The following is a 23,155-nucleotide window of genomic DNA, read 5'->3' as shown; positions in this document are numbered from 1 at the left end:
AGATGATATTAAACCTCAAGAATCATGCAATCAGATCATTCGGATTTTAAACAAGTAAACTTCAATCAATATATCAACCTATCGGATTATTTAAGCAAAGCAAGCTAGCAACCTATCGGATTCAATCAATGTTTTAACAGGCTGGTCGGTTTAAACAATTTTAAATCAGATGAACAATTAACCAAGCAGAATTAGAAAATAAATCTATCAATTTAACGGTCAAACAATTCTAGCAACATAGCATGAGATTCAATCAGATTTAAAACCGAAAATAGTTTTGTTTTCAAAATATTCGATTAGGGTTTTAATATGTGATTTGATAATTATAGTATAACTAATTCTGATACTTATATTATTTAGGGTTTATAGATATACGGTTAGGGTTTATCGGATTTTAACTTGTAAAACCGATTTGGAGTTTTAATTATGTAGGAACATGATTTAGGGTTTGGGGTATCGAACTTTTAGAGCTTCGATTTACTCAATTAGGATTTTTGATCTATTACCCTATGGTTTTGATTCATAAAGATTAGGGTTTTAGGGTTTCATTTATCAATCAATCCATGTTCGATTATGGGTTCTTAGGTTTTGAATTACCTTTTAACCTTAGATGATTGTTGAATCGGACCACCAAAGGAGTTGAGCCGCGAGGAAGAGGTCGCATGCTGGAGATGCTCTCGGGCCGCAAACGTTTGAGTTAGGATCAGGAACGCCTTGGGCTGAAGCTGATCGGGGACACGAGCTGGAACAGATGCGGGAACAAGAGACGCGATCAGGGTTTAGGGTTTGTCGGATCGCCGGCTAGGGTTAGGGTTTTAGGGTTTTTCAATTTGGGTATTAGCTTAGGGATTTAGAGTTTCATGCTGATAACATGTTATAAAAGTAATGGAAAAGTCTATCTTTATTCATAACATAGAGGTTCCTTATATAGGAGATTACATCGTCATAGATAAATGGAAATATTACAAATCATAATCTCTTGGTTATGAGCCATCCACAATCTGGTTCATAACAATTAGGTATTTTATAAAAAAAATTAGATTTTGTCCAAACCCTCCCTTATTGAATATGATATTTATAAAAATTCTTACAAATCAAAGGTTATTGGATATGATATTTGCATAAACCTTTGAAATCACCCTTTATTAAAAAACTAGGATAAGACTTGAGCATTGTGCATGATGAGTTTATATAAGAATTATTTAAAAGATCTTGTATGAAAAATTAAAACTTATATCTTTGATCGAATTAACTCAGCCGAAATACAATAATGTCTTTTATTGTTTCGCTAATTATGTAATTTGTGAACTGTACTATTTGGATGATTTTTTTTTTTTTTTGAAATTTTTTGGGTCAAAAGATCACTTATCTAATAAAGACCTAACGTTTGGGCCAAACATTTTCTCACCAGCAGTAGCTGAGTACCGTTTCCATAGTCGGATTACTTTAACCCTAATCTTGCCCATTATTTTGAATGGTCTCAAATCGGCAACATAATTCATACTGGCCATTATTGTTTCCTTTAATCGTAAGAATTAGAGATGTGTTTCAAAAAAGAGATGTGATGATTTATACAATATATCGTCGGTAATTTTAGGAGCTAGGTTATTAGTTAGATTTGAAAATAAAAAACCATATCTTTTTATTGTCAACGGAACAATATTTCTGTAATATCTCAATAACAATGTAATTACATATTTGGCAACTTGATAATATCGCATAATAAAATTTTGTATGCTATATAAGAAAATTTATGGCTGAAATATAGACTTGGTGACAAACTATCTTAGTTTCTTAAACTATGCGATAGAAACATTTAATATCATCTTACCATATAGCACCTATACCAAATTGTATATCAAGAAAAAAAATATTTGATAGAAACAAAAAAATTGGTGACAAAGTTTCACGTACCATATGCCAAGATTTGGTGTCAAATCATATATATTTCATCAGAATTATCTAGATTTGTTGTCAAATCATATTTGGATTGTTATCGGCTCTTTACGGATTTTCGTTGGCTCTTTGATAGATTTTCGCAAGAGTTTTCTAGGATTTTGACCAAAGATTCAAGAAATTTTCATCAAAGATTTATTGTATCTTGATCAAGAAGATGAGGAATTAAGAGAAAATGTTTGAAATACCTTGAGCTGGTTATCACTTTTCAAAATATACTCAATAAAAACTATTTTATCATTTGCGTTTAAGGTTTATTTATTACTGTTTAAGATATAGTATTTAGAAATTGGAGTTAAATTTATAAACTTTTATAATAATTTTTAAATAATTATAAACGATTTCGTAGGATTAGTTTTGTCTTTTTAGTCACAAACTTAGTGTGTTTATAAAAGTGGTTATTATGTAAAGATAAATTTGAAAAGTTGTAACCAACTTAGAGTAAATTTATAATTCTCCCAAAAATTAATTAAATTAAATATTAAATGAGAAAGAGAGTAGAAGAAAAAAATATGAAGAGAAATGAATTTTAGATTAGGAAATTAGTACAGATGACAAGATGACAGTATGACACACAGAAAAATTATAATTAAGGAACTAACCAATCTATAGAGGCAATGCTTTCAGTTTGGTTTACATAGTCTTCGTAGAATATATTGTTTTTTATTGATGACAAAAAAATAGTTCATGTTGGGCCAAACTATAACTGCATTAACTTGAACGTACAAAATGGGATAAATTGGTGTATTAATCAAAGAGGAGGGTAAACACATCCAGAATATAAAATTTGATTTTGTCCAAACCCTCCCTTAATGAATATGGTATTTATAAAAATTCTCACAAATCAAAAGTTACTGGATGTGATATTTTCATAAAACCTTTAAAATCACCTTTTATTAAAAAAACTAGGATAAAACTTGCGCTTTGCATATTAAAATCACCTTTTTATTAAAATCACCTTTTATAAACTCATGATGAGTTTATATATGAATTATTTAAAAGATGTTGTATGGAAAATTAAAACTTATATATTTGATCGAATTAATTCTTTTGGACAAAATACAATAAAGTCTTTTATTGTTTTGTTAATTATGTAATTTTTTTACTATTGGGATAATTCTTTTTTTTTTGAAGTTTTTTGGGTCAAAAGATCACTTATTGCATAATGACCTAACGTCTGGGTCAAACATTTTCTCACCAGCAGTAGCTGAGTACCATTTCCACAGTCGGATTACTTTACCCCTAATCTTCCCCATCATTTCGAATGGTTTCAAATCGGCTACATAATTCATACTGGCTATCATTGTTTCTCTTAATCGTAAGAATTAGAGATGAGATGATTTATACAATATATCGTCAGTATTTTTAACAGCTAAGTTATTAGTGGGGGATTATTGGTTCTCGTAGTTTAGTAGATTTATAAATTCTCTTTATATTTAGAAATCTTCCATAAATCCAGTGATTTTCAAATCAAATAAAACAGATTTGAGAATTACTGATATGAGTATTTTAAAATCAAATCGATGAATTGTTATAAATCAATGGATTTGTAACTAGACCTAAATAAAACACTACAAGAGAACATTATGTTCTCCGACTGCAACTTCCAAAAACATGGATTGTCAGAACAAACTTTTCACGGCATCTCCTCAGAAATTTCAGATCAAACTATTTTTTCACCATGTTATCGGAAGTTTGATCGGATCAAAAGTAAAAATTTCTGACAAAACAGATTTACTTGTCATCTTTTCAGAAATCTCATCGGAGTATTCTCTGAACTTATCGACGACTTCATCTTCTCCACCATTCATCATCTTTCTTGCCTCTTTTTCATTTTGCTAAGCATCAAAAGCTGGTCGCACACAATTGGTGGGGATACGTTCATATGGAATACATCTCTCGTTGCATATCTTTTTCATTATATCGTATGCATTATACAATATGTTGTATGGACATGTGCTTAGTGCATGGTTTTAACATGAGCAAAAAACAATGTATAAAATTTGAAGTAATGCATCAAACGTTGTTTGTTGGGACACAAAACTATAAAGAATGAAAAAAAACAATATAAAACAAATCCAACCAAAATAACAAGGTTAAACCCAATATTTGATCCTTTGTATTTTACTCTTAAAAATAGTTACAAATCCAATCAAATCCAGTTTCAAATTAAATTCATACACAAATCTTTATTATTCAATAACACATGATTCTAAAATTTATTTTAAAATCATAAAAACAATAACTATGGATTTGAATGTGAATTTTAAAATAATAGAACCAATAACACTATATTTACTTTGGATTTACAAATCCATTAAAATGCAGAAACCAATAACACACTTTTAGTTAGATTTGAAAATATAAGCCATGTCTTTTTATTGTCAACGAAACAATATTTCTGTAAAATATCAATAATTACGTAATTACATATTTGGCAACTTGATAATATCGCATAATAAGATTGTGTATGCTATATAAGCGAATTTATGGCTGAAATATATACTTGGTGACAAACTATCTTAGTTTCTTAAACAATGTGATATAAACATTTAATATCATCTTACCATATAGCACATATACAAAATTGTATATCAAGAAAAAATATTAGAAACAAAAAAAATTGGTGACAAAGTTTCACGTACCATATGCCAAGTATTGATAGTGTATCTACATTGTTATAAACGGAGAAACAATTAAAGTAAACTTACCATATGAGACTGATTCTTCATTTGTGTATCACGCTAATTTACATATCGCATCTAAGACTTTTATTGTCTTGTAATCATTATTATACCGACCAAATTGTGTATTTTGTATCTGCAAGTTCAATTGAAATTATGTAGACTATTAACCGACCACAGATAGATAAAAACTGAAATAACTCATTAATTGCGCGGTTTATAGTTATCTGTCGAGTATATATTTAAAATGGATACTTGACGGTATAATAATAGACACTTGATAGTTCAATAGACTATATTATTCAAATGATATAGAGATTCTCTCATCAAAAAATGTCATGGACCTACTAACAATGAACCTTTGAAAACATACCTTGATTATTTATGTGTAACAATTGATTATAACCTCGACGTGAAGAACATCAAAAGTGAAAACCGAGGTTCATGGTTCTGTTTTTATGCTTTAGGTTTAGACTGAATTTGGTATCTATGAAAAAAGAAATTACCAGTGAAATTTTTGTTAATGCTCGGTTTGTGAAATATAGATGTCTTTGTAAAAGGAAGATACCAATTTTACCATAAAACAGGATGTTCTACTATTCTACTCGGTGTAGGTAATTTCAGCTTTGAATTATAGTTAACAGGCGCTCACAATACACTAATTCTAATGGTGAAGAAACTTTGAATAACCGTCAGAAGGGCTATACAACCAGATCTGTTCTTGCAAGTTATGTTGAGTTTTATATATCATTTCGTTTAAATGGTTGAGTTTGACTCAACCTTATATTATGAAATAGACTTACTTTAATAATAAGGGATAATCCATTTTATAACAATCTGTTAAAATATAAACGTTAGATAAAACTTTAATATAAACGTCTTCTATTATAATCGTGGACTATTTTATTTAATGTAATGCTAATAAATTTATCTAGGGGAAAATAAATTAGACTAAGGTTTATCCAAAATCATTGTACGAGTACCACATAAGCATTAAGAAGAAATTTGGAGATAACATCTCAGCAAGTTCATTTTGTAATTAATACACAATTGATGTTACAACTTTTTAAATGATCATCAAATAATATATAGGGGATATGGATTTCATTAGTAATATATATCAAAAATGATTTTAGATTATTAAAAAATGATTTACGCTTCAAATGTAATAGAGAAGAACACCATGCATCTAAAGAGATTGAGTTTCAAAAAACAAAAAAATAATTTGTATGCATAAAAATATATATATACATTAGAGTAAACACATAAATCAAAACCAATACCTTTTGTTTATTTACAATCATGTTTTTGGTAAATAAATCAAAATAATCATTTTATTTACTTTATATGGTATATAATTAAACTTTATTGATATTGACATAGATATATATATATATATATATATATATATATATATATATAATTTGTATGTATAATAATATTTCAAAATTAATTACAAAATTAGTGAAAATATTTACATATATTTTTTTGAAAATTAAGATCTTATTAATATCTTTTCAAAAAGATTTGTTAGATTTTTAAAAATATATATTTTTATATCTAAAAAGAAAAGATATAAAAATATATTATGATTGAAGTAGTTCAAAGATTCTATGTGTTATTAGTTTTAATAAAATATATTTAATAAAAAATTTAAAGGATAGTCGAAAGTTAAAAAAAAAAAAAATCACACAAGGAAAAAGTCATTACTTTTATTTTAATAGAATAGATTCTATGTGTATGTGTTATTAGTTTTAATTAAATACATTTAATAAAAAAATTAAAGGATAGTCCAAATTAAAAAAAAATCACACATGAAAAAATTTATGATTTCTATTTTAGTAGAATAGATATCTATATTACCGTGTTAAACGTTGTGAATACTCTGAGATCCGAGTTAACATACTAATTTATTTATAGCTTGCTAACACTATAAATCCAGACTAAGAGTTACTAGTTTTCCATCATCAATAGAATCGCTACAAGAGCTTATTTTCACCAGAATTATATAGATTTGGTTTCAAATCATATTTGGATCGTTGTTGGCTCTTTACGGATTTTCATTGGCTCTTTGATAGAGTTTCGCAAGAGTTTTCTTGGATTTTCACCGAACACAGAAAGGAAAATAGCCTATTTCAACATGAACTTTATCCGTCATGTCTATTCTTTCCCGAACTTTGTAGTAGTGTGTATTCCGTACTGAACTAAACAAAAATTTAAATATACTACATGAACATTAATGCATCATGCTTTTTCATTGCCGAACTTTTAGTAGTGCATATTTCATACCGAACTAAACAAAAATTCAAAAATACTACATGAACTCTTAAAATCGTGCTTCTATATATATTGATCGTCAAAGGTGTTAGTCATTCGTTAATTTATCAAAACGACATTATTTTGGATGAATACTGTAAAATTAAAAACTAAAAATACTACATGAACTCTCAAAATCGTGTTTATATATATTAACCGTCAAAGGTGTTAGTCATCCATTAATTTATCAAAACGCGTTATCTTGGATAAATTGATAACGCGTTATCTTGGATAAATTCTGTAAAGTTAAAATTTATTTTTGGGAGATTCAAACTTTCACACTGGTGGACAAGCATAAAGTAAATATTTTAATTAATAATAAATAATTTAATCTTATAAAATAATAATTTTTAAAGGTAAATTTACAACATAAGTAATCATAGATTTATTTGATAAAACTAAAACAATAAAAATTTGATAACATTTATTTGATAAAACTATATATATATGGTTACACAATTTATACAAGAAAGTTATTTTGGTTTATAGATGTTATCCAAAATGACGTTGTTTTGATAAATTAACGGATGACTAACAGCTTTGACGGTCAATATATATATATATATATATATATATATATATATATATATATATATAGAAGCACGATTTTAAGAGTTCATGTAGTATTTTTGAATTTTTGTTTAGTTCGGTATAGAATATGCACTAGTAAAAGTTCGGGAATGAAAAGGCACGATGCATTAAAGTTCATGTAGTATATTTGAATTTTTGCTTAGTTCAGTATGGAATATGCACTACTACAAAGTTCGGAAAGGAATAGGCATGACGGGCAAAGTTTATGTTGAAATAAGCTTTTTTTCCGAACACAGAGAGAGACTTTTCAGGGCATATACACCCCTATCAACTTGAAGTTGCTTGGAACTTCAGAGACATACATTTGCTATGTTAATTGTGCAATTTCATTTCGTTGAGAGAGCTCTAGTGAGATAAATTGTTAAAACCAAAAAGTGTTATGAAGTATGTTCTGGTCAATCACAAGAGCTGATAAGTCCTTCATTACCTGTGCAAGGTCATTCACTGACTCCATTACCTGAAACTGTCGTCTGGTTTACAGTTTAAAAACAGAAAAACATGAAACTGTTGTCTGGTTTACAGTTTAAAAACAGAAATATCACCATTAATGTTGAAGCCATTGTTCAAGTTAGAAGTTCCTAAGCTACAAACAAAAAACATTAAAATGGTTACAAAATTTTCATCTGAGAATTTAGAGATGGGACTGTACTATTAATTTACACAAATTTGCCTATTAGCTCTATCTACACAAATTCTCAATACAAAAGCCTGTAAGTTATTGTACCAGTTTCTCCCTCCCTTTGTTGCTTCACAATTTTTCGATTTAGAAAAACATTAAACCTGCAAAACAGAACAGGTAGAATCAATACTTGAGGTAAGAGATTCACACAAAGCCAACCGTTTGTCCTGAGGTCTTACATTCTGATTTTCATCTACCATTAGTGATTGCTTTAGATTCCAATCCTAGCTTCTAGATGATGATGCTTAAGATTCTGAGCTATGAGAGCATTTTTGAGTGAAGCTTTTAGTATCTGGTCTGGAACTGTCCATGAAATCAAACGTCCACCCGAATCTCCACTCAGCAATTGCTTCAGGTCGGCCGTGAGATGCAGAGCTGTGACCGGTTGCTTATGGCAATCCAACTCCTTGTGTAGAAGCAACTTGTATTCCGGCACAAGATTTGTCCATCCTGTTCTGTTGCTAGCAGATTTGATCTCAGCACCGACCGGATCAGTGCAATGCACCATCTGCCACACTTTAAGTGACCCGCTTTGATGACCAGTCACATACCATTTTGTTTCCAGCCAGTCAGAAAACGTTGAGCCTGTTACTGATACTATAAAATCAGATGGTGACTGTGATGATGTGTTAACCACAGCAAGGCAATCTCCATTGATGCTCCATACCGCGAGTAAAGTTCCAGCAGCAGTTATGATTTCTCCTGATAGGTCATTTATGTAGATTGCGGAAACAGGAACTGGAAACTCAGGGAGCTGCCTCACAAAATTATATGAGCTGAGATCCCATATGATAACTGTACAGTCATCTGAACCGCTTACAATCATCATGTAAGGTTGGCTTACACGTAGACAAGTGACTTTGGCTGTGTGTGCACAAAGGGATTTCTCTAACCGTAAACGCCGTGAGCCACGCGGACCATCCTTGCTCACTCTCCACACAGAGACTAGACCATCGTCTGCTCCAGTGACGACAACGCGCCCATCATGGCTAACACCAGCACACTCGATCTGGTTGCCTTCGTGGAGATTTTCATGGGTGGATAAGAGCTTGTCCTGATCATAGCTCATGAATCGCAAGCTCCTGTCTGGGAAACCCCATCTTATGTACTTCCTATAGCCTCTCGGTTTCAGGAAACAGTTTGAGGCGGCAACAAGCAACTTGTCATGGAAAGTGATGATCTGGTTTATAGACGATGAGCATTTACGTATTTCTCGAGGAACTAGATGCGTCGAGTGTTTCAGAGGGTGCAGAGGGATTTTTCTGTCTGTTCTTCTTTTAACATGAGGTTTCTGAAACAGCTGCTTAGGCGTTTGTCCGAAATGATTAATCTGCGCTAGTATCGATGCTTTCATGGCAGGATCCGTAACTGCATCTACATCCACATTCCCCTCATAGGTATAGTGATAGAAAACATTCACTGCTTTTTCTGCAGCCTGAAAATAATGAGAACATGTAAGATTCAATATTTAAAGAAGCAACAGTTCTAAGACATGATCCAACAGGAGAGAACATGTAATGTACCTTTCCTCTCTGTTTGTACCCAAAGATGAGATCTATCCAATGATGCAGATTCTCTGAAACATAATCAGACTCCAACGCTTCCCTGTGCTTGCGGATGAATTCACGAACACTCCCTCTAGCCCAAGGAGGTAAAAATACATTACCCACCTGAAATTAAACAAGGAACTTGCTCACGAACAGATAAGCTAAAAGGTACATATACAAGCCCCATTAGAACTACTTAACCTTACCTTTTCTCCTGACTGTTTTTCACCGAAATCAAGGTTAAATCTATTTTCTAAGAATTCGGGCATGTAGAAGAACTCAGGAATTAGTTCTTTCACATCTGATGTATTTCCTTTCCCAGATGCACTTAGCCAAGTCTCTTTAATACTATTGAAAAGTCTATCAGCATGATCAAAATGACCACCCTGGAGCTTCTGGTTTTCAGCACTAAACGGTGGGAGGCGAATGAGGTAATAGAGAACAATGCCTGCACTTGAATAGTGAGAACCATAATGAAACTTTGGCACCTCTGGATCATCCCAGCTGTCATATCTGAAACGAGAAAGTAAAAAGGAAAAAATATAATCCAGTTATGACTTGATGAAGACACAATCAATCATAAGTACCATTAGACAAAGATTAAGAGACACATCACAAACCGTTTCCTAAATTCTTCTTCTCCTTCAGGCGTCTGGCAACCCATTGGTTTGTCAAACTTCCGGAAACACATTGGATCTGACAAATCAAGACTCTCGCTATCATAATCTGCTAGAATCCATGGAAATACCGGATACTGTGTGAGATCACTGTATCCACGTCCGGCTAGGGTGTTGAGATGCATTAGGTATTGAAAATTGCTGATCTCTCCACTTTGCCATCTTTTGGTGAAAGACTTTGCCATTAACTTGAAAAGACGACTACCCTCTTTACTTTCCTGTTTCCCTGATCCTGATATGGTTGTATCCAGCCTGCAATAAAGAAAAAAATGGCAAACATAATAAACAAGCAGCTTCAAGATTTTGGAGGACCTTGTGGAGAAGTAAGCTGCATAGTGCTCAGTTCTTGATTGAGAAAAAAAACAAAATGAGATGACATACATGCGGTTCCTTGGAAGATTCATGGCAATCAGGTTTCTAAAGACTTCTTCCCTCTCTTTCTTGTGGAACACAAGGAGATCAGTACATCCATCCATGCTAAATAACTCAACAGCAACTGGACGCAGCTCGTAATCACGTTTCAAAATTTCATGAATGCTATCCAACTTCCACCTACGCCAAGGATGTGGCAAGTTACCGGTCACACGCACTTTTTCCTTCCCCCAAGCCCCACCGCCATATGCCCATGCTCTTGCCCCTACAGCTCCAGTTTTCATATTTGTACTCCATAGTGGGCTAGACTTGGACTGGAACTCCAAGCCTTCGGTGACATTTTTTTTCACACCCAACGCCTGATCGATAACGGATAGTTCGTCTTCACATTCCTTCTCACAGATACAGCCATGATCGTCAATGTAAAAATTCTCTATAACATATAGGCATAGTTCCCCTATCAGGAAAATCCCATCATGTTTGTCTAAACCAACAACTCTCTCACAATTGTATCGGAACCTAATCTTTTCAAGATGTTCCAGATATGGTCTGATCAAATACTCACCATCGTCGTTCAGTTCCTTCTCTGATTCTTCCTCCACATCTCTTGTTTCATCCATATTACCAGATGATGACCCTCTTGGAGATCCTGTCTCTGATTTTTCATCTGTATTTTCGCTGATTAGAACAGATATTGTACCACTAGACTTGGCACTAAAATCAAGAGCGTTATGAAGACTCGTTTCACTTGAACTACTGCCTCCATCGTTATCCCATCCATTTCTAGCAGAAGGAATATCCTTAAGATCATCAGCTTCTTCGAAAAAGGACTCGCTATAAAGTTCACTTAGCAGGAAATCTGGATCACAATCCTTATCAAAAATAACTATGCCATCTTCGTTTTTGGGTTTGGGTAGTTCAATTTCTTCAAGTTCCAACTTCCCTTCTAGTAACGTACGGATGCTATCAACTTTCAGGCTACATCGTTCAAGCTTTTTCCGCATTCTGTATGGACCTTCGATAGGACAGAGTTGCCATTCAAGATCTCCAGATCCTTGGGAAACACGCAGCGGGAATATACCACGCTCGTGTATAAGCTGTTGGAGATGATTTTGCCACTCACTCTCGGCATGAAGTATCGAACCATATTTGTTTTGCCTGACAATTCTAAGCTCAGTGGACATTGTATCACGCACTATGTCAAGTGCATATCTTCGCTCATTTAACTGCTCCCAGCGTTTCACGTCTAACTTAGAAATATCTCGTGATTTTCTTCCCATCTCTCTCGTACGGCGGCCATCCATGCCTTTCATCCTAACATCAGGAAATTTTGCCGAGCCAGCTATGTACTGAGTCCACATAACCACAGCACCATGATCCAATACTTTCTTTACAGTTTCTTCTGAGCTCTCAAGCCACTTAGAAAATTCTGGAAGATTTCCAGTCAGCAATCTATCAAAACCTCCGTGTAGTACATCGAGGGTTTGTCCTCGATGTGGTTTTCTGACAAGCAAATCCTCAGAAGCAGACCTTCGGTGAACCAGCATATGTTTGACAATGTTAGATGCCATGTTTTGCAGATTCTTCCTCTGGTCATGGAGCAGAGAGATTAAATTCACACACAGACAGCAATTCAAATCTGTGTCAAGATTGCTTGGGCATAATATGATATTCTTGTTTGCAACCAACAACTGAAGAACTGTTGAGATATCAATTCCAGATTCCTCATCTGAGGGTTGCCTCTTGTTAGATTCAACAAGCAAGCCCAGACGTGAAAGCAGGTTCTTCTCTCCAATAGTTGTCAAGAACGATGGTAGGAAGCAATATAGTATTGCTCTATTTGTGTTCTTCAGGATTGAGTGAACATATGCATCTAGTTGCTTGGTTGCTCTTCCAATGGATAACAGTCCTTTTCCTGAAGAAGTGAATTCTTCAACCCTACCATCTTTGTTAGCTAATTGCAGGATTGATAACAAGAACTCGAGGGTTCTAAGGACTCCAGTTGGTTGAGGAAAAGCGCCCATATAGACACGATCCACAATCATCCAGCAAAATGCATCCAAGTTTGCAGACCATTTTCTTTTGTCTAGTTTTTTGTCATCCTCTTCATCATCACGCACGAGACGCCTCTCAAGATAGTTCATGACTCTGCTAAGGCATAAGCCTTGGAATACTAGAACACATTCAGGATCCACATATAAAGGAATCATTTCTAAAATGCTTTCCAAAGTCTGTACTGCTTTCATCTGCTCAGTCATTAAGTCGGCACATATCTCTGCCATAAAATCCAGCACCGCACTAGCTCCAGCAGAACACGGCCCACCACCATACCCCGCTTCATCAGTTTCGAGGAGAAGTTTTGGGCTAATTTTAAACAATGTATGGGCAGCAGATAAACCTTGTGAACCTGACTTGTGATCTGAAGATGCATCAAACTCACTAACTGAGATATGCGATGGAAGCGGAGATGGTGAAGAAGTGAATGGACCTTTGCGACTTGATTTTTCAGATACAACTGGAGACTCTAACATCGAGAAGGATTCAGAACTTTGAGAATCTGTTGGCTGAATATGACTTGTTTTACTGGAAGCTGATACAGGGCTAACAAGATCACCATCTAGTTTCTTAACATACTCACGATCTTGAAATGATTTTGCTGAATCCCCTGAGGGTGTTGTAAGACTCTTCCCCACCTTATCAGTAACCACATAATCTGGAGGTAAAGGCATGCCTTCAGAACTCACACTGACCTGCTCTTGAGGGTAGCTTCCAGCACTGATGGAGGTTTTTGTGGATTGGTCCAGGTCTTGAGGCAAGTTAGAGAAAACGCCTTGTGCGCTGCTATCATCCCCACCACTTATACACTGCTCCTCTGTTTTTATTGAGAGCTGTTTGGCCATCTTCACAGCATGAGCAGCCCTACAACACAACCCAACTTTTGGTCAAAATTTGCAAAATATCTTTCAGGTCATATACTAACTACAACACCAAAAAACAAAATCCTGTATCTGTTGTATCTATGTCATAAATCGGGATGGAGAAACATAATTTGAATCCGGAATAACAAATGTGTGTAAACATCTACGTTAATTACATGGTACTCAATATATATATACTTAATAGGCGCGTGATGCAAACCTGACACATGAAAAGTAAAGATCAGCACAATGTTGGAGAAATTCTGCGCTTCTGCAAACAGCTGAAAATGGAGGGCACATCTTTGCGAGATCAACCATGAAACGGATAATAGATGTCGCAGTAGCAGGAGCTGATGCTTCGCCACCCATCAACCGTGCCGCGTATGTTTTATGCATTAAAGCATCCCCTTGAAGCTCCCCTGTCATATCGACATTTCCCTCGACAAGCTTAGCTACAAAGCTAGCGCTCACCTGTGAAAGGTTTCCAGACTGGTGGGCAATCATTGATTGCATGATCAATCTGTCAAAAGTAGATTTAGCCATGGCAACCACTGAATCCAACAGATCTAAAAACTTCAACTCTACACGGCTTCCATCATTCGGCACTAGTGCATGGAAGTCCAACATCCGGACCTCAGGTAGTCTTGGATAAACAGGTTTCCCAAATATCAAGCAGAACAAAATGTAATATATGTCTGGGGAATCATAAAAGCTTTGAAGTACCCGTGTTAGCCCCTGATAACCTCCATTTGTAACAAACTTAAGAGAAAAGTTTGGGGAAGAAGTGAGACAAACACCGAGTAGAGTCATGATCCATCTCATACTAGTAGGATGCACAGCTTCATCGAGGAAGTACGTTATTAATTTTGATGAGACCATCTTATGCCACTGCTCCAATAGTTCTTCTGCTTTTATGGTTACCTGGAGATCAATAAGCATTTCCAAAAGCAAGTTTCTCACAATTACATGCTTTCCCATTGACTCTCGCCTTGGTGAGTTTCGAGACTTTATTTCAGGTGGATTAAATGTCATAATCACAAACCTAACCACATTTTCAAGCTCAGAAGTAAGGAATCTATCTTCTAAGATGCATCCAAGAAGAACAACTAATTTTTCTAGGACAAGAACTTCCACATCCCCTCGTTGAAGTGTTACTAACAACTGTTCTACCAGGTTGATTCGGCGCAGGATTGTAAGATTGTGACTCTTGTACCAAAGCATTGAGACCAGATTCTCCAGAAAACCAAGTAAGGCGATCTGGATGGAAACAGGGGCTGTCACCCAGAGAGTCCAGTCCAGGAGAACATGTTCCACCATGTCTGCATTAGATAAGACGATGCAGTTTGAAGTTTCAACCGGAATATCTCCAATTTCTAGCTCAGATAACTGACTAAAAGAATCTTTGGGCCCTGAAAAATCATCCATATATCCATGAGATCCAACTGAAGAAGTTTCATATTGAAACTTTGACAGACTAATATCCTCATAGTTGTTTTCAGGTATATTCTTCGTAGGTGACATGCTAATGGTACTCTGTCCCCTCTCCAATTTTTTTGGCTCTGAAAAGAACGCTTCGCATGCAGAAATCTGGAAAAATATATCCAAACATTGCATGTCAAAAAGCGCCATCTTGGGACGTAAAAACAGAGCTAGTAAATGATAGCCCTTGTATGTTTCCATATCCTTCACATTCTGTGAATTCTGATGAAGGGCACATGCAAGCAATGAAAGAGCCATATGTAACATATCTCTAGATTCAGCAGCCTCAACAAGTGCAATTACAACAGCCATTCCTCCCACATGGCGGATAGTGTTGCCAATCACATTTTGTCTGCAGATACTTGCATTTCCCACCAGGCGCCCAAAACGAGGTATTCCTATATAATTGAGAAACGTAGAATGAAACAGACTAAAACTGAAAAATATAAAATATAAACTACAGTTATATGGGATCATTGTATACCTCCAATAGGAGAAGCAGCAGCGGACAATGGGTCAACCAGATTGAGGAGGATAAAATTTCCAGCCGCGTGCATGAACTCTGAGCATGTTCCATCAAATGAAAAAATAAGTTTCTTACCAGCTAACTGATAGGAAAGATTTCCTAACCTCTCGAGATCCCATACAATCCCACTACCATCTGCCTTGGCATCCCCTTGTCTGTTACTTTCCTCAAATTTTTGGCTATTGGACGATGACAACATGTCAGTGACTAACGAGTCAAGGATAGCCATGCTGCCCCCACCACAAGCCTGATTAGGCATGAAACGTAAGAGATATGCATCCTGAAAGAGACCTTTATACCCTCTACCAAGAATATACATGAAACCAATGCAGCCTGATGAAAGCACCTCCTCAAAAAGATAGCATGAGCGTATTTTCCACGTCAAATCGCTTACCCTGGCACAAGTAGCTGGAGTTCCAATTGTTACTTGCAATGATTTTCCAACAGGTGAAGGAGAATAACCCAATTTACCCATGTGCCTTAGTTTTCCGTCAATATAAACATATGCGATGCTAGCTTGGAAGAGTCCGGCAAGAGCATTAGGCTTACTATGGACAACAGCAAGTTGATGCCACTTGCCCTCCTCAATTTCTAATCCAGAAAATGACAAAGAATTTGAACTGCTAGTGGCAAGGGTCAGAATATCATCCTCTTGAAAATAAAGTTCCGCATAGAATGGACTTTCGTTACTTGCACCAATAGAAAATATCCGGAAAACATTTTGTTCACTTTGCTGCCCACTCAAAACCTGCGTCTTTGATGAACCACCAGCTTCATACTCTCCTGCTGCTTTTCCTTGGGTTGCAAAAAAATTACGAGACTGGAACCAACAAACAAATGAATAACCAGCAGCAGGAGGCCAAGATCTTTCTCCCAGGGACACCTGAACAGAAGCATGCCCAGTTTTTTTCATGTCCATCTCTACAAAAGGAGCCAGCGAAACATGTTCCAATCCTGTGTCTTCCATGAGAATTAGCTTTTCCATCATACCAACTATCGCCTGACCTGAATTCTTAACCCTCATTTGCAGACCATATCTACAAAGCATTTTGAGCTCAGAAGGGGACAATCTGCACCAGAATAACACCGTATTTTGAATAAGATCAGCCTCGAAACAAATTTAGTCACATTAAGACTATGTATTAGTTTTTAGCTATATTAACTACCTATACGCCCCAAGAACTTCAACAATCTTTAAAACATGAGAAAGAAATGGAGATGAACCCGGAAGAAATGGGTGGATAATCTCCAGCAGAAGTTCCACGCAACCTGCTCAATAATAATTCATATCACAGGTAAAGACGACAAGAGTGCACAACAAGATTTAAAAGTTGACTTAGCTAATTACAATATAAGCCCAAGGAACTCTAAGACATAAGACCTTACCAGCTGACGTGAGATTTTCCTGGTTGAATGGGGTGGCACGTGCAAGCCTTTCCAGAAGATTCAGAAATTCCAACTGGATTTTTGGACTAAAAAACAACAGTGAACGGATCAGAACTCTGATAGCACCTGCATTATATATCCTCTGCTTGTCAGGACTAAATTGCCCAGATGGGGTTTTTACAAGAAAGCTAGCTTTTTCACTTTCTGCCATCTCAGCTGAGGCCATAGATTCTGACGTCAAAAAAGGTGGAAGCAAAACTTCAAGTGCAAGTTCTAACAACAGTTGTATCACCTGTCTTTCCAGATCAACACACATCAAACCTGACTCCACGAAAATATCATAAAATGTCTGAGATATAATGACATTGTGCAGTTTCATCCTATTCACAGCATTCTCACACACTGCAGATGTCATGAGGCGCAATACATGTTTGAACAATTTGATGTGAACCATCAAATGAGACTCATCCCTGCATTCTTCTTCCGGGGACGTATGAAGGGTGGTCAGTAGAAGAGAGAAACCAGTGGATTCACCAAACACTCTTTGAGCAGAGCCATTAACCGCAAGAATACGCCACAGAGAACCCATGGTATCACATATGGCTTCATGATGAAGCTTGTATTGATGCCCAGAGATTCCAGTGACCATTCCACTCTTCAACACGTCGATAACAGCATGTAACTCTTCATGATGGACCTGATTGGATGGTAAGATACGAGTTACTCTTTACAAGATACTAGAGGATTTCTGATACCGAAACAACAGAAACCTCACTAGTGGCGGCATAATCTAAAGAATAAAACACCTAGCCAAACTAATATAACTCATTTGATTAATTCATCAGATAAACGGTAAAACAGGAATAATCAAGATACATTTTACTGTAATGTAAACTTACCTGATTAGCGTCTTCCGTGATTAAGCATGACAAAATTCTCAAAACGCCAGTACGATGGTCATCAGAGATCAACAATGGAAGAATAACGGCCACACCATTGGCAGAACGAAAAGCTTCCTGATTAGCTTCAGATTTCTTTAGTAAAGAGACCATACACTCCCAACCAACAGTTATAGTGCTTTCAACTTCAAAGATAGGTAACATTCCTGAACCAGATTCTATTAGCTTTGGTGATGAAATGATGGCATCCTTACTATCTAGGTGTTGTTTGAAGCTAGGCGAACTAGGTAACCGATTCAAATGATTGGAAACACCACTATACTGATCTGGACCCATGAGAAGCTTGTGCTGCCTCAGCTCATCTTGTAAGACTTCCAAAACACCAACTTCACCTAGGACTTTCTTGTACTGCACATCAAAAGATGTCAGCTTTACAAAGAACGAAAGTATGGTATGCTTCAACTCGGAATTGATTGGCTGTTGAAGCAAGAAACAAAGTGACAACAGCTCTTGCTCTGGAACACAATTTACAACTGTGACAGCATATTCAAGAATTTTGAGGATTATCTCTTGCAGTGAGGAAGGAAATTCACCCATGTTCAGCACGAGAAGTGGAACAGTCCTTAATTCTTGGCACATTTTATAGTTTTCCATATGGCTTGAGAATATCTTAAACATTCGGTTCAACACTTCAGCCTGAAGATCCTCGTTTTCTGCTTTCAGAAAGATGTCTTGCAACATTTGGACAGCTTCAAGGTCTTTTACTTTACCACTTCCTTGTTCCCATGTTTCATCATACCCAGTGGGGTTTGTTTGAGGCAGTAGTGAGGTACTTCCTCCAGATAACTCAATGGGACCAGTCTGCGCCAAGGCGACAAGAACATCAAGCAATCTTGATAGTGAAGGGGAGAAACTTTGTGATCCAAACTCATCATTTTGCCTACTATTCACTGAATGGGGTGACTGTAGTTCAGAGTCATCCAACCCACTATTTTGGTGTTGAGATAAATGACTGGAGGCAGAAACCATATTTTTCGGCATGGAAGATAGAACCAGGGCAAACTGTACAAGAAAATGGTAACCGTGTGCATTTCGTATGTCCTCCTTTAGCCTGACCCCACCATTTTCTACATATTCAAATTTGAAAAAGATCAGCAACCATACTCAGAGCCGTTATACAAAATCCACAAGCAAGAAGGTGACTGCCTAATGTTTATACTATCCAGCTACATTTTCCACAGGCATTGACATATTTTGAGTTCTTGTGTATTTCTCTAAGCCAAATTACCAGGTCTGTACGATAGTTCCACACATTCAAGTAACAAATCCACAATGCCCATTGTATAGGCTGAGTCCCCACAATCTGGATCAAAATCTTTGATAGCCATTAGAAGAGCCTTTACCTGCAGGAGAATTCAGCCAAAGAATTAGTTCTGAAGACGTAAAATAGAGCAAGCAAAATTAAAATCAGGAAACAACGTTTCATATGCCCACTTTTTCACACTAAACAGAATCCAAAAAGTGGTACTTAGTTACAAGATCTGTCAGTGACGTTTTTTTACTGATCTAGTTACCTTCATCTTAAGTTCACAGAATAAACAAGGACAAGCATTTATATACGGCACTGCCAAGATTGCAAACTAAAATATATGCACAAAACCAATACTTATCATTAGCTTGAGTCTCAGGCTCTACTAGTAAAATTCACTAAATTCTCCTGATAACCAAATTTCTTATCACAGAGACCTCAGATAGTTTGAAGATAAGCTCGATATGATTGGCCTATGTTTAGGGTCACATCTTACGATACATGATACAAGAACCGGTATACCACATAGAGGCTATCTACAGAATCCACTGGCATACCAGATAGTGTTTGCGTATGTAGCTTGCTGTGCTCCCATTATCATTGACAAGAAGCTGCCCAAGAATCTGAACGAGACACCAAAGGGAATCAATAATGAAACTTTCAGCATCACAACATCCGCTCAAGTTTCAAAGATCATACTAAAGTGCAGTTCGCAGCTGTTTCAGCTTCAAAACACATTGCCCAATTTTTAGAACAAGGGAGCAACAAATTACCTGCATTGCATGTCTTTGAAGCTGTATGTTACGGGATGAAACTAGACCTTCTTTGTATTGAGAGAAAGCCACAACGGAACCATTGGCAACCATTTTGAAAAGCAACCGTAGGGAGTCATCTTCAATCAAACTCTGTGCAGCATAAGGATGGCTTGCCAGTGCTTTCATGATATGGATAACGCTTTCCTCCACCTGCAAGAATGAGGATTTGTTAAAAGTCTCAAAGATAAGGCATTGCAGAGTAAACACTTTGGCCAGTACCAAGGATGAAACACTTATAATGTAGAAAATATGTCAGATTTGTATTGAAAACCATTGAAATAGAACCTCAAGTGACTAGCTTAAAGAGTACTACATCTGCCATATTTACCTTTTCTTCCAAACTAACAGATTTTTCACCTTCACTGGCTACACTATATGTCAGAAGCGCATTGAGCGTGTGTATAAGACAACCCAATATCCCAGAATCCAGTAGAGATTGTTTGTCAATGTTCTAAAAAGAAAACACATGAAAGGTTGAGTATATAAACCAATACAGTCTATAGCATTCAAACCATAAAAGAGTCAGCACCCTAAAAGATTTTCCACGTCCTCCAAAATTGGTGAGGGTAACTACCAGTTAGCTATCAAATATTGAAACTCGAGTAGTTTTTTTTTTGGTAAAACTTAAAACTCATAGTTAAGTGTTGTCAATTATTCGGTCGAGAGAAGGAAGACAAGTAAAAGTAAAAAGGGTACCCCAGATACAAGGACTTCAACAGCAGTTAAAAGGTTTGCACCGTGACTTATACCTTCCTGCAGGAAAAACAAAATCATGGATTAACATAGAAGAGAAGGTAACATGTCCTGATTCACTAATACTCACAAGGAGAGGCAAACCTCGGTGACTTCAGAAAAAAACTTAATTACTTTCTCTACATCCAATGACCTTGTCTTGCTGCTAATCTTTAACTTCTCAATATCAGTCACAAATGCTCTCCCAATGACAAAGGAGAATACATGTATTTCTACTAACCTGCAAATGAAATGAAATTCTCATGGGTAATATTCTTATATCTGATATCTGGGCAGGAAATTATAGAACAGATAAACAACATTCAAGACATGAAACGTATATAATCCCTTAATAGAGAAGACTCGGGGACATTTATCTCCTAGTTGATTGGAAATGTTCTCTTGAGAAAGAATAAAAACTAGCTCAATATGAATAAAAAATATGAATCCATACAGATAGAAAAGGGGAGGGTTAGGAATGGGCTTACATGGTAACTAATTGATCTATGTTGGCATGCTGCTTCGCTATTGTACAAAACGTATTCACAGTCATAGTCAAGGCTGCTTCTTTCTCCTGGTGTGACATATATGAATGAATATCATCAATGAACAAAGGATAAAAGCATGAATGAGATAGTACGAACCTGTTCGGAGGTGGAGGAAGAGAACTCTTCCCAGTATCTCCTAAACTCCAGCTCCAAGTTATATTTCTCTCGGCTATTAAATTAAACAAGTAAAAGGAGACTCATTGATTGACTGCTTATGCCAACATTAATCAATTCATTGCCTACCTTGTGGGAGATAACAAAGTGAGGTCACGTTGAGGAGACGCGGCGTAACTCGAGGACGATGAAGGCGAGGGTGGAGACGACGGCGGAGGAATGAGGTCACGGGAAGCGTCTCCGGCGGTTGTGCCGTCAGCTAATCCGACCTTATCCTTGAAGTCCTTGAGCAATGTTCCCCAGTTCATCGTTCCACCGTTTCGATTCCGGATACACTCATCCGCTTGCCTTAGATCCGAGACGACGTTTCTCAGAACCGATTCTTCGATCAACCAACCCAGACATCAAAGCTATTGCAATGTGCTAGATTAGAGTTTCGTAGAATCTGATATCCCAATTGCGATTAGCGATTCAAACAACAACAACAACGCTTCGATTTTGATTTTTTTTTTTCCTTTCTCAATCGAAACAGATCTTGAGAGATTACACGAAAATTGGAAATATATTTTTGAATAGTTTCACGTAGAAAAAAAAAACTATTTCATTGATTGATTACGAACAGTTTTTTTTTTTTCCTCCAATTTTGTGTGTAATATTTCTGCAGCTGTTTCTCATCGTCTTCATTTCTCCGCGCCTTGTTTCTCGCTTCAAAACAAAGTCAAAGTCTTCTCACTTTCTCCCTCACTCACGCTATTTTCTTTTCTTTTTTTTCCCTAAAAATAGATAATGTTATTTTCTGTAAATTTATGATTCCGTGAAGAAAAAAAAAAGACAAGGAAAACAGTCAAACACCGTTTATTTTCCTTTTTGGGAGCATTTTTAATAGGAATAACTTACATGAGTATTTAAAATTGAAATGAAATAAAACTATTATATCAACATTTAATTGGATGAATCTTTTAAATTTTGAAAAATTTACACCAAAATCTTTAAAATATCTAACTTAAGAAAATATTGTATGCATTTTTCAAAAAAAAAAAACTCATTTAATTAAAATATTAATAATTTTCTATATATTTTAAATATTTTTTTTAGTAATGCTCATCTATGTATGTATCTTTCAGTCTTTTCCTATATATCTTTCTCTTTTTCTAATTTTTATTATTTTAGATGTGAGAGATTTTAAACAAAAAAAAATATAACTTAACATAGTATACTAAAATATAACTCAAGTTTTTTTGTTTATTCAAGTTAAAATGTTATTGAAACCCATATCAACACATATTATATCAATAACTAAATTATTTTTCAATATCCATTCAAAACTTGTATAGAATTTTTAAATATAATTGAGTTTTTACTCGTAATTGTCCAAAAACATATTACTGTATCATTTTCAACTTCATAAATATATTCGAGACCGTAATTTAAAGTTTTGAACTTAGGATTATGTCCTAGACAGTCAATATGCCATAGAGAAATTAATATATTATAATTGCTAATATTATTTTAATTTTGTCTAAATATTTTTAGAAATAGGTTCTTTTTCATAAAATTATAAACTGAAAGAATTTTCTCTATAAAATTAATAAATATTATTTTATTAT

At 35.5% G+C, this 23,155-nt stretch overlaps 1 protein-coding gene across 1 annotated transcript; it reads right to left on the bottom strand.

The window, feature by feature from the left end:
- Nucleotides 1-8,095: 8,095 nt before the first annotated feature.
- LOC106335623 (BEACH domain-containing protein lvsA-like) lies at nt 8,096-22,227 on the bottom strand. Its single transcript, XM_013774195.1, has 20 exons — nt 21,678-22,227; nt 21,531-21,603; nt 21,375-21,460; nt 20,992-21,127; nt 20,851-20,907; nt 20,483-20,605; nt 20,113-20,304; nt 19,897-19,962; nt 19,319-19,433; nt 18,031-19,157; nt 17,132-17,828; nt 16,912-17,014; nt 15,704-16,815; nt 13,961-15,617; nt 10,832-13,741; nt 10,394-10,702; nt 9,980-10,286; nt 9,750-9,896; nt 8,406-9,661; nt 8,096-8,327 (listed from the first exon to the last, which is right to left on the bottom strand). The coding sequence occupies exons 1-19, from the start codon at nt 21,854-21,856 to the stop codon at nt 8,438-8,440; spliced, it is 10,620 nt and encodes a 3,539-aa protein (XP_013629649.1). The 5' UTR covers nt 21,857-22,227; the 3' UTR covers nt 8,096-8,327; nt 8,406-8,437.
- Between the last annotated feature and the right edge of the window lie 928 nt (nt 22,228-23,155).

Source organism: Brassica oleracea, chromosome C3 (assembly GCF_000695525.1).
Source record: "Brassica oleracea var. oleracea cultivar TO1000 chromosome C3, BOL, whole genome shotgun sequence".
Lineage (NCBI taxonomy): Eukaryota > Viridiplantae > Streptophyta > Magnoliopsida > Brassicales > Brassicaceae > Brassica > Brassica oleracea.
This window is presented reverse-complemented; position numbering and strand designations above follow the sequence as displayed.

What these genes read in the sequence shown, in the direction of transcription:
- LOC106335623 (XM_013774195.1), bottom strand. Translation starts at nt 21,856, where the DNA reads ATGAACTGGGGAACATTGCTCAAGGACTTCAAGGATAAGGTCGGATTA. An exon ending in CTTCCTCCACCTCCGAACAG is followed by an intron (nt 21,461 to 21,530) that starts GTTCGTACTATC and finishes ATGTCACACCAG; the next exon opens with GAGAAAGAAGCAGCCTTGAC. An exon ending in AATCTTCCAAGGAACCGCAT is followed by an intron (nt 10,703 to 10,831) that starts GTATGTCATCTC and finishes TCTTTATTGCAG; the next exon opens with GCTGGATACAACCATATCAG.